General features: G+C 35.0%; 1 protein-coding gene across 1 annotated transcript in view; it reads right to left on the bottom strand.

Moving 5' to 3' along the window:
- Positions 1 to 12,996, bottom strand: part of ATR (ATR checkpoint kinase) — a 110,054-nt gene that overhangs the window by 46,391 nt on the left and 50,667 nt on the right. The window contains exons 25-28 of the mRNA XM_081235594.1: positions 9,915 to 10,035; positions 8,443 to 8,580; positions 7,398 to 7,608; positions 4,974 to 5,152 (exon numbers count right to left, since the gene is read on the bottom strand). Of these exons, the coding sequence (XP_081091720.1) occupies positions 4,974 to 5,152; positions 7,398 to 7,608; positions 8,443 to 8,580; positions 9,915 to 10,035 (649 nt within the window). The remainder of the gene's footprint in view (positions 1 to 4,973; positions 5,153 to 7,397; positions 7,609 to 8,442; positions 8,581 to 9,914; positions 10,036 to 12,996) is intronic.

Below are 12,996 nucleotides of genomic sequence, written 5' to 3'. Positions count from 1 at the left end.
ATTGTATCAAGTATCCTTTCCAACCACAATGCTATGAGACTAGACATCAATTACAGGAAAAGATCTGTAAAAAATACAAACACATGGAGGCTAAACAATACACTACTCAATAACGAAGTGATCACTGAAGAAATCAAAGAGGAAATTAAAAAATACCTAGAAACAAATGACAATGGAGACACGACGACCCAAAACCTATGGGACGCAGCAAAAGCAGTTCTAAGGGGGAAGTTTATAGCAATACAATCCCACCTTAAGAAACAGGAAACATTTCGAGTAAACAACCTGACCCTGCACCTAAAGCAATTAGAGAAAGAAGAACAAAAAACCCCCAAAGTTAGCAGACGGAAAGAAATCATAAAGATCAGATCAGAAATAAATGAAAAAGAAATGAAGGAAACGATAGCAAAGATCAACCAAACTAAAAGCTGGTTCTTTGAGAAGATAAACAAAATTGACAAACCATTAGCCAGACTCATCAAGAAAAGAAGAGAGAAGACTCAAATCAATAGAATTAGAAATGAAAAAGGAGAAGTAACAACTGACACTGCAGAAATACAAAAGATCATGAGAGATTACTATAAGCAACTCTATGCCAATAAAATGGACAACCTGGAAGAAATGGACAAATTCTTACAAATGCACAACCTGCCAAGACTGAATCAGGAAGAACTAGAAAATATGAATAGACCAATCACAAGCACTGAAATTGAAACTGTGATTAAAAATCTTCCATCAAACTAAAGCCCAGGACCAGATGGCTTCACAGGCGAGTTCTATCAAACATTTAAAGAAGAGCTAACACCCATCCTTCTCAAACTCTTCCAAACAATATCAGAGGAAGGAACACTCCCAAACTCATTCTACGAGGCCACCATCACCTTGATACCAAAACCAGACAAGGATGTCACAAAGAAAGAAAACTACAGGCCAATATCACTGATGAACATAGATGCAAAAATCCTCAACAAAATACTAGCAAACAGAATCCAATAGCACATTAAAAGGATCATACACCATGATCAAGTGGGGTTTATTCCAGGAATGCAAGGATTCTTCAATATACGCAAATCAATCAATGTGATACACCATGTTAACAAGTTGAAGGAGAAAAACCATATGATCATCTCAATAGATGCAGAGAAAGCTTTCGACAAAATTCAACACCCATTTATGATAAAAACCCTGCAGAAAGTAGGCATAGAGGGAACTTTCCTCAACATAATAAAGGCCATATATGATAAACCCACAGCCAACATTGTCCTCAATGGTGAAAAACTGAAACCATTTCCACTAAGATCAGGAACAAGACAAGGCTGCCCACTCTCACCACTCTTATTCAACCTAGTTTTGGAAGTTTTAGCCACAGCAATCAGAGAAGAAAAGGAAATAAAATGAATCCAAATTGGAAAAGAAGAAGTAAAGCTGTCACTGTTTGCAGATAACATGATACTATACATAGAGAATCCTAAAGATGCTACCGAAAAACTACTAGAGCTAATCAATGAATTTGGTAAAGTAGCAGGATACAAAATTAATGCACAGAAATCTCTGGCATTCCTGTACACTAATGATGAAAAATCTGAAAATGAAATCAAGAAAACACTCCCATTTACCATTGCAACAAAAAGAATAAAATATCTAGGAATAAACCTACCTAAGGAGACAAAAGACCTGTATGCAGAAAATTATAAGACACTGATGAAAGAAATTAAAGATGTTACAAATAGATGGAGAGATATACCATGCTCCTGGATTGGAAGAATCAATATTGTGAAAATGACTCTACTACCCAAAGCAATCTACAGATTCAATGCAATCCCTATCAAACTACCACTGGCATTTTTCACAGAACTTGAACAAAAAATTTCAAAATTTGTTTGGAAAAACAAAAGACGCCGAATAGCCAAAGCAATCTTGAGAACGAAAAACGGAGCTGGAGGAATCAGGCTCCCTGACTTCAGACTATACTACAAAGCTACAGTAATTAAGACAGTGTGGTACTGGCATAAAAACAGAAAGATAGATCAGTGGATCAGGATAGAAAGCCCAGAGATAAACCCACGCACATATGGCCAACTTATCTTTGATAAAGGAGGCAGGAATGTACAGTGGAGAAAGGACAGCCTCTTCAATAAGTGGTGCTGCGAAAAATGGACAGGGACATGTAAAAGTTTGAGATTAGATCATTCCCTAACACCATACACAAAAATAAGCTGAAAATGGATTAAAGACTTAAATGTAAGGCCAGAAACTATCAAACTCTTAGAGGAAAACATAGGTAGAACATTCTATGACATAAATCACAGCAAGATCCTTTTGGACCCACCTCCTAGAGAAATGGAAATAAAAACAAAGATAAAAAAATGGGACCTAATGAAACTTCAAAGCTTTTGCACAGCAAAGGAAACCATAAACAAGACCAAAAGACAACCCTCAGAATGGGAGAAAATATTTGCAAATGAAGCAACTGACAAAGGATTAATCTCCAAAATTTATAAACAGCTCATGCAGCTCAATAGCAAAAAAACAAACAACCCAATCCAAAACTGGGCAGAAGACTTAAATAGGCATTTCTCCAAAGAAGATACACAGACTGCCAACAAACACATGAAAGAATGCTCAACATCATTAATCATTAGAGAAATGCAAATCAAAACTACAGTGAGATATCATCTCACACCAGTCAGAATGGCCATCATCAAAAAATCTAGAAACAATAAATGCTGGAGAGGGTGTGGAGAAAAGGGAACACTCTTGCACTGCTGGTGGGAATGTGAATTGGTACAGCCACTATGGAGAACAGTATGGAGGTTCCTTAAAAAACTAAAAGTAGAACTACCATATGACCCAGCAATCCCACTACTAGGCATATACCCTGAGAAAACCATAATTCAAAAAGAGACATGTACCAAAATGTTCATTGCAGCTCTCTTCACAATAGCCCGGAGATGGAAACAACCTAAGTGTCCATCATCGGATGAATGGATAAAGAAGATGTGGCACATATATACAATGGAATATTACTCAGCCATAAAAAGAAATGAAACTGAGCTATTTGTAATGAGGTGGCTAGACCTAGAGTCTGTCATACAGAGTGAAGTAAGTCAGAAAGAGAAAGACAAATACCGTATGCTAACACATATATACGGAATTAAAAAAAAAAATGTCATGAAGAACCTAGGGGTAAAACGGGAATAATGACACAGACCTACTTGACAATGGGCTTGAGGATATGGGGAGTGGGAAGGGTAAGCTGTGACAAAGCGAGAGAGAGGCATGGACATATATACACTACCAAACGTAAGGTAGACAGATAGTGGGAAGCAGCCGCAGAGCACAGGGAGATCAGCTTGGTGCTTTGTGACCGCCTGGAGGGGTGGGATGGGGAGGGTGGGAGGGAGGGAGATGCATGAGGGAAGAGATGTGGGGACAGATGTATATGTATGACTGATTCACTTTGTTATAAAGCAGAAACTAATAAAAAAATAAAATAAAAAAAATTAATAAAAAAGAAACACAAGACACTAAATCTGGGTTCAAAGGAGATATTCAGGCTGAAGATAAAAATTTGGGAGCAATTAGCACAAAGATGGCAGGGGAAAGGATGAAATGATTTAGGAAATGAATAGAGGGACGGAAGAAAAGAGGACTGTGGAAGGACATCAGAGTACTTGTATATTTATAGACAATGAAGAACTAACAAAGGAAACTGAGAGGAGAAACCAGAGTAGTTTGAAGAAATCTGGAGAATGTGGTATCCCAGAAGTTGTGAGAGAAAAGAAAATACCTTAATAAAGAAGTGGTCAAATGATGCCATGAGGTTAAGAAAATGAGGACCGGGAAGCATTTATTGGATTTGGTAACATGGAGGCCACCAATTTTCTTAGCAAGAGTAGAATCAGTGCAATGGAGAAAGAACTGTTGTTGGAACGGGCAAAGAGTAAATGGGAAGTGAAGAAGGAATACAGAGAAGATGGGCAGTTCTTTTAAAAACTGACTGTGAAAAGAAACAGAAAGATGGGAAGTAACTGAAGAAGATACTGTAAGATGAAGGGAATTATAAAAAATTAAGATTTTTTTACAGGCGACACCAGAGCATATCTATATGCTCCATGTACTCTGGTTGAGAAAGAAAAATAAATGATATTGGAGAAAGCAGGAATATCTGAATGATTGAAATCAAGAACAAAAGTAGAAGAACTGAATTTTGGCAGGAAGGGATCCTTCCTTAGGAACAAGAGAAGGGAAGAAAGGGAATATGGTACAGATGCCAATGTTTTTTCGGATTTGGTAGACATCTGGCTTCTACTTTCCTAATGAACAATGAAGCAAGATCATCTCAACAGAGTAAGTAAGGTGGAAGCAGAGAAATGAAGAGAAGGTAAGAAATAGTCATCTTGAAGAGTGCGAAAGTAGTCTTTACTAGAGAAACATAGAATGACTGAAGGCAGTGTTAAAGAGTCCCACTGATGTTTGAGATTATGAATTGAAAGGAAAACCAGTTAAAAATCTATTGTGTGATTTTTCTCCAGTGATGTTCAGCTGCTTACATGCAGACACTGGGAAAGCTGATGGGTGAGTTTATCCAGCACTAGAGTCTTACAAAGTGAATACAACACAGAGGGAGAAAGACGAGGGAGCTGAACATCCTTGTAAAGGAATGACTTTAACAATGAACAAGAGACTCAGAGCTAGACAAGGAGAAAAAGGCAGGAGAGGACTAATCACCCAAAGACTACAAGCTACTCATTTTCCAGTTCTCTCACCACACTCTGCTTTTTGACCTGAAAAGAAGCCCAACAATCTTGACCTCTTATTTAATCCACTGTGTTAGGCCCACTGGCCCTTACTTTCTTTTCTTCCCTACACAGTCATAGTATTATCGTCTAAACCAATAAAATGAACAATCTAAACATAAAAGACTGGCAATATTAAATGTCATTATTAAGTTCACTATATTAATATCAAACCTGTAAAAATCCAAGATGCTCTTGAATATTTTGCTTCTTTTCTGTAATAAATGATTCAAAGTGCATTACAGCTCGTGTGTATGCTTTGGAGCGAAAGGACGCTACTGCCAGAGTATCCTGAGGTATGAGGTCTAGAAAACGAGTTACACTCTGATAGTCTTCATAATCCACAGTAGGTGCTAGATTATAAAAAGATAATTGAGTAATTAAAGACTGAGAAGATGAAATTTTAAAAGTACCCATTTAAATTTCAATTTATTTATTTTAAATTTATTTCATGAAATAAATTAATCTAAATGTATTAGGGTATCTTATTTAGAATGTAACTACCAACAAGAAGATTGCTCAGAAGATTCCTGCTCCAACAGCACCATTATGACTTATCTTGCCTTGAACAGTCATTTAACTTATTTGAGCTTCTGTTTCCTCATTTTTAAAAGGGAAATATTAGTATCTGTCTTGCCTTACTTACAATGTTGTTGTGACAATTACATGTAAATTTATATTAAATGTTGAGGAGATATAAAGATGATACAAAAGATACAAAGATGGGTTACTTATTATTAATAACTATAAAAACACTGATAAAGTATAGCTGTTAGTAGGGAAAAAGCAGAATTATAGAAATAGCCTTCTTTTTAATTTTAAGATTCTTTGTTAACAATCTATTTTTTTCCTGTGTTGCTATATATACAATATTAACTAATACAATGGAAATAAAAAGTAAAAGTACCTTTCAAGTAAAATCACAAATACTTTAAAATGGCAATTTTTTTAAAGAGTCTAAGGAAAGACCTACCTGAGAAACTTCTGGACTATCCAGTTTAAGAATTCTTATTTAAAACTTATAAAATTTAATAATGACTCATAACAGCATGTAGAAAACAGGAAACAAATAAATTTCATAATCAAGACAGTAAATTTAAAAGAAATTATATTTAAAATAAATTCTTTACTTCCATCAAAATTTGTAAATCACTTCAAATTATGAGAAATGTTAAAGTATTGTACTTTTTTTTTTTTTTTTTTGCGGCACGCGGGCCTCTCACCGCTGTGGCCTCTCCCGTTGCGGGGCACAGGCTCCGGACGCGCAGGCCCAGCGGCCATGGCTCACGGGCCCAGCCGCTCCGCGGCATATGGGATCCTCCCAGACCGGGGCACGAACCCGCATCCCCCGCATCGGCAGGCGGACTCCCAACCACCGCGCCACCAGGGAGGCCCAGAAAGTATTGTACTTTTGAAACATTACAAATGTTACTCTTAAAAGCTAGAATTTTCATTACTTAGTAAGAAATGGTAATAACAGAGTTCACGTTTGGTTTTTTGGTTATCATTTTCACATGCAGAAACAGAAACAAACATTCAATTGTTGAAATAATGTAAAATATATCAATAATTAGTCTTACTGCAGAGAAAAACATTCCCCTAAACATAATTATTTGCAAGTCCAAAAAATCTTAGAAAGATAACAAACTGTTGTGCTTAACAACAGGAATGTATGTGCTTCCACAGATATAGGAACAAGAGGGAGATGCTCACAAACTGAGAACTTGGTGTAAGTGAAGGCCTCTTTAAGGGTCTTAGTCAGTTTTTCCAATTAGCCTGGAAGCTTTGGGGGAAAGTCATGTGATCCCACTAAAATGGCTAAAGTATACAAGAAGCAGAAGTATCATATACTTTACCCACTTGCTGCAAGAATGAAAAACACAAAAGTTCAAAGACATTAAGAGTATCTATTAATGTCTGATGAATATAATTCTTCTCATCAAGTGCTTGTATCATAGGGGCAAGTGTCATTTTAAACTCTAATGAGATTCCTCTTTTAGTCACCTTTGTGGGAGTTGTAATATCACAGGGAAAGAAATAGCACGATAGTAGGTGTAGCAGGGTCTAGTATAGTAACATACATTAAGCATATCTGGAGAGCCTGCTGGATACCAAACAATACCAGAGAAGGGGAAAAGAAGAATAAAAAGAATGAGATGAATTAAATAAAGAAAAAAAATAGGCCATGAAATGAATGAAAGTAAACTCTTTGAAATTTAAAACTTAAATGTGGAAAAGACTGCAAAGAGTATCTTATAAGTGAAAAAGTATAAAGAACACTTCACTATTCATATATATACACACTTAACAATTCATATCATCACCATCCCAATTAATCCTCAATCTTCTAGGGGAGATCAAAGAAAAATTAGGTATGTGTCTTGCTTAAGAAAGTGACAGTAAGAATTTAAAGAGAGGTTTTCTAACTATAAATTCACTGCTCTTTCTCAGTAAAAAGGCCACCTTAAGGAGGAAAAAAAAGGCATGCAAGAAAACATAGGTCTTTTAAAAGCTAATGCTTAAAATACAGAACTGATACAGAAAGGAGCTAACTGCTTAATAATTAAGAGAAGGAAGTATTCAGAAGTTATGACTTACTCATGGATTCCACCTTATCTCTGTTTGATTTGCCTTGTGGAAATTTTTCAGCATTCAGTGCCTGAAATTTGTGCCTTGCCCACTGTGTGAGATGGTCAAGCATGGAGAACACAGTCTGTGTACTGAGCTGACACAGATCAGATGCACTGTCTTGGGTACTTATAGTATGCTGATCGTCATGCTTAAGAACTGCCATAATTTCTGCATAAACCTAAGAAGAACCATTTTATGGTGAATAATATGTCTGCATGATATCATTTTACTATTACCTGACATATAAGACTAACCACTTTAAGGGAATAATTTTCAAAAGAAAAAAATCCATCATAGATTAATAATAAATCATTTTTCTCATCTATAATTAAGCCAATAAAATGTTTCCCTGAAAAGAAAATATACTGTAAAAGAGTCACAAGAGTAAATATAAAAATATTAAAAAATTCTTCTAGATTATTCAATAAATGATCATGAAACTACTTGTTAACTAGTAGAAAATAAAACTTTAAACAATATCTCACAGTACCTGTAAAAAATCAATTTCAGAGTAATTGAAGGGCATGTTAAAACAAAAGGATCAAAAAAATGTAGGAAAATATGTTCATGACATTGGATAAGAGAAGGCATCACATAAAAGGTTTAAATTAAAAAGCTACAAAAGATTTATAAATTTGGCATTTATATTTAAAATTTCTGCATGGCAAAAGGTATAAACACAAAGGTTAAAAAGAAAACCACTAACTGGAAAAAATTTCTGTGAGATATGACTGGCACAAACTGGTATCCAGAATACATATCAAACTACCAATTATTTAAAAAGGACACACACATACACAACCACAAATAGGTAAAGGATATGAACTAAGCAGTATACAACTCTTTGATAAATAAAAGTATAAAAAAAGGATTTTGTAAGCGTTTTCATATGTACTTACATATTATAGCATACCTTGATCTACATTTCCTACTAATATGTAGCCTTTTTAATACTAATGACCTTGTATAAATGTTTGGACAAACAGAAACCAAATAAAATGGTATTTCTTACCTCCTGCTGATCTTCTTGATTACAACCCAACAAAACATACACTAGAATATGTGGAAGAAGATAGATGGTCACCTTGAAATCATGCTTCATCATAATGCTACAGCAGGTAAAGATTTTACTGGCAAGATCATGCCGCACCTATAAACTCCAATGGTTTAGAGAAAGTAAGTAGTTTTATTCATTTTATTCTTTTGATTAATGCCAAAAAACAACATGTGAGCTAACTTAACATTGCAGAGTGGGTATTCTATGGAGAAATGCACTCAAAGCAGGGAGGATTTCAGATCACCATCCCTCTGGTCAAGTGCCTGAACTGCTGAGACCCCTACAGGCAATGAAGCTACCTGGGCTGCCAACTATCTCAGCAAAAATGGTCTTTTCCCCTTACAGTTCATTTTAAAATGAATCACGTTTTGTTACAGATTAACTTCCCTAAATACAGTATATTTTACTTAGCTAACATTAAATTTAGTATATTTATTCCTTGAGCACCAGATGAGGAAAGTAACCAGAAGGTATTCTCTGGGCCAGCACATTAAGTACAAGATCACATTTTTATTAAGTAATAAACAGTGATTAACTATAGGAAAGAAAATGAAAGAAATAAAAAAATTAAATTACTTGGTGTTAGAGTCAAATTTTATTGGTATAATCTAACATTCAATTTACCAACATTACTGTTCTCTTATAAAAGTTTAAAGGTTTTTTCTTCACTTAAAAAAAAAACAAACTAAACTACAACTAAATAAAATATTCCATAGCTGAAAGTAATTAAAGAGTATTAATTTAATCTTTCACATATTATATTTTCAGTATGTTCATTAAAAAATGAGAGACACTTTCTTGAAATTACCAGGTACAAATTATTATAATATTTTAAAAGACTAATAGAAATATGAATTAAAAGCAAAAGTTGTGAAATTTAAATACGCCTTAAACATGCTGGGTGAACACAGGGTACCTTTTTGTTTGTCAGGTATGTAAAACTTTCATATTAAGAAAACGTCAGAAATATACCTCTATTTTTCCATGAAATTTCATTTTTAAAAAACCTCTACTTTTATTTTGGAGGAAGTTCAGATGATGTATCCTCTTTTAGAAGTAGCCACTAAGGGATAATATTATCTTTTTATTACCTAAGAAATATTTTTATTATGTAAAAAAGTCTGATAAAGCATTTATATCCTTTTAAACAGTATTATTTTACAACCTAAAATGAACAGACATAATAGACATTTTACAAACACATGAAGAACATAGTAATTTGCTTGATAAAACAACTACCTTCTTACTCAGAAACTGTTACTAGTAACAACAGAGAAATTGCTACTCTCTAGTAGTAAACATCTCCTATGAAAACTTCTATATCAGCACAAAGATTACAATTCCTACTGTGTGCACTATGCATTCAGATAGATGCTCTCGTTTCCTTTACAATTTCTGTTCAGTTAAACTCTGAACAGAGTTCTTACCTTTGTTATAAGATAACCTGCCCAAGATGCTGACCATTCTGCAAAGTTATTACCTAATTTACTTAAGTAAATTGGCTTCTTTACACCAGACCAATCTGTTGACTTCTGAGAACTCTTATATCTGTAATTTAAAAAATTGTTTATTAAAAAAAAATATATATCCATCTGTTTAGAACTTTAGTAAAGAAAGCATAAGAAACTACATCAGCTCTTTCACTGACTACCCCACTACTGCCTTGCCTTTACTGAAATCTGGCTAAAGACACTACTTTCCCTGAAGCCTTCTTAATGGCAGGGCAGGGTCATTCATGCACACCCCAAGTACTTCAAAGGATTTAAGTCTGCTTCCTCCCTTCCTCAATGCTCCTTTCAGATCCTTCCAAGTCCATCACTGTACAAGAAAGATCTGTTCCTTTGAGGTTCAAGCAACCCAGGCATATATACTATTCTCTACTCCTCATTAAGGGCATCTACCAAACCTGTTGATTACCAAACTCACTGATAAATTTAGTACATTGCTCTGCATTTTCTTTCTTCACCAAGTCTTATCATCCTGAGTGACTTCAATGTCTGGCTGGACATCTAGTCAAAATGAAAACTTCTCAATGACTTTCCCCTCTACTTCTTTATCGGGACTCCCTTGTCAATACAGAGAAACTTCTTCCCTTCCAAAATGTACTATTTAGACCTCACTTTATGGCCAGTTTCCCGAAGTTCCAGTTCTTTGGCTCGGTTACTCTGACACATCTGTTCTCTCACTGAGACCTTCTGTCCCGTGACTCTGCTAACCTCTCCTGATCTATAATACCCTCCTTTCATTACCTCTCTCCCTAGCCAGCTTGGTCTCCACGGTGCTTCACTTCAAGTACTCTCTTGGTAATATCCTGTATGCACTCCACTGCCACATTTTCTTTACCAGCTGTACCCATCCACCAAGCTCCCAACCTTGGATCAGTCTAAATGCCTGCCTTCACTGAAATGATACCAAGTCACTGCATTGATAGAGGAAAAATCACTGAATTGCTTATGAGATTAGTACTACTACATATATTAGTCTTCAACCTCAATGGACCTCTACGCTGCCCAGAAATCCTTTTAAGTTTTCCTTATCAGCTCTCTCTTCTCTTTTCCACAGTGGCTATTTCAAATCATCACCACTCTCCTTACATCACCTATACCAACTCCATTGCCACTTTCAGCCAATAATCTCATCTCCTATACTTCTTACTTCATGGAAAAAAAAAAAAGAAACCATTAACACAATCCCACAACTAAATCTGTAAAATTTGCTGAGTTCCATCCATTATTTTATCTTCCCCTATTACAGAGAAAGAGACTGCACTTCCTCTAATCTAATCTCCCATTAGATATATGGCTACCATTTCGGATGCCCCTCGGGGTCCTTATTATATCAATTACCACTTCTCTCTTCCGTATCTTCAACATGATCCTTTCTATTTGCTCCTCAGTGTTAACACTTAAACATGTTCAAACAGGTCTCATATTACTCATGTGTACAGCAATTTTTTGAGGTGAGTGGGTTCCTTTTTAATGACCAATGCAAGGTTAGGAAATGACAAATATAATTAATGCCCTATACTCAAGGTTCTCAGCAAACACTATATATTTCACTGTATCACAAATTGCTAAAAACTGAAAAATCCAATAATCTCTCAGTTAACCATCACTATTTTGAATCTTCATGAATTCTCTAGATGATTTTACCAAGTTTTATGGTGAACTTAGTTAGAAAACTACTGATATTGGGGTACAAGTCAGGTTCTGTCAAGACACATCCTGATATTTTCTCCTAAAATTATTTCTGTGGCAATTCTGAACTGTAGTTGATCTATCTAGTTCTAAAAATCAAATCTCCCAAACACAGCCATCCCTTTGATCTAGGTTTAGTGACTGCATATAAACAGCCCAAGTGAAAAAAAAATAAATTAAAGGAGAGTATAGGAGTATAGCTTTAAAGCAGCAAAAACAAGGATATGGTTTTAGGAAGTCTTTTATTTCTCCTAGGCCCTGTGGAGAAAATATCAAGCAGTCCAAGCTATAAAACTGCCCTACAGGCTAACCTGGTATCTTGGTGTTTCATACAAAAGTGAGTCGATTCCATTAATATTGCTCTCTATTGACTTCTTACATTTATGAGGTGGTGATTTCAATGAGCAGATTCCAGCTAGATAAATCTAACTTCTATAATTGAGGGACCATCTGAGAGGTTCCTTCAAACTCCCAGATATAAAAGGAGAAGGATCATAAGAATTCTCATTGCTTTGCTAAGATCACTCTTATAAATAACCACTTAAATATTCTTCTTATGAAAGAACAAGAAGTTGGCAGAAAATATTGGCTTCTTATGAAATACTAAATTGAATAACAAGTGGGCAGAAATGGTGGCTTCTACTTCACGTGAAGTAGGGAATAGCCACACTACCCCTTCCAAAAAAAGCAAAATTCAACAAGCTGACATTGAATAAGCATTTATTATTGAGTCTAAGTCAAATGTCAGGCACTCTGCTAGGTACTTTTTAACATTATCTTCTCTATTCCTAACAATCATATAACGTAAGTAAAGCTATCCACATTTTCAAGATAAAAAAACTGAGACTTGGAAATATTAAGTAAATTGCCCAAGATTTTAGGGTGAGCAAATGCAGAGTCAAGATTCAAATTTCGGTCTACATGACTCTAAAATCCATAAACTTTCCACAAGATCACAGAAACTCTTAAGCATCTATATGTGCTATAAAACATAGATAAAGAAATGGAGACCTCAAAAAAGAAAACACAAACATTTATTTTATATCTTTAAACAATGCTCTTCCTAAGAAATAAAATGATGTTTAAAAGGTTTCTAAATATTAAAAGGTATCTAGCAAATAAGTACGCATACTTAAGGGCTTTTATAAAGAATATTACTACATGTCTACTAAGGCTCAAAAACTAAATTTATGCAAGGTCACATATCCAGTAAGCTTGTGACTTAGACTACCTAAAATTAAAGTTTCTAACTAAAAATTATTTATGGGCTTCAATCAGTCCTAACAAAATTATTAAAATGGGGAGAAAAAAA

This window comes from Mesoplodon bidens (genome assembly GCF_964165515.1).
Source record: "Mesoplodon bidens genome assembly, chromosome: 5".
Taxonomy (NCBI): Eukaryota; Metazoa; Chordata; class Mammalia; order Artiodactyla; family Ziphiidae; genus Mesoplodon; species Mesoplodon bidens.
Note: the sequence above shows the minus strand (reverse complement) of the source record. Positions and strands in the feature narration are given on the sequence as shown.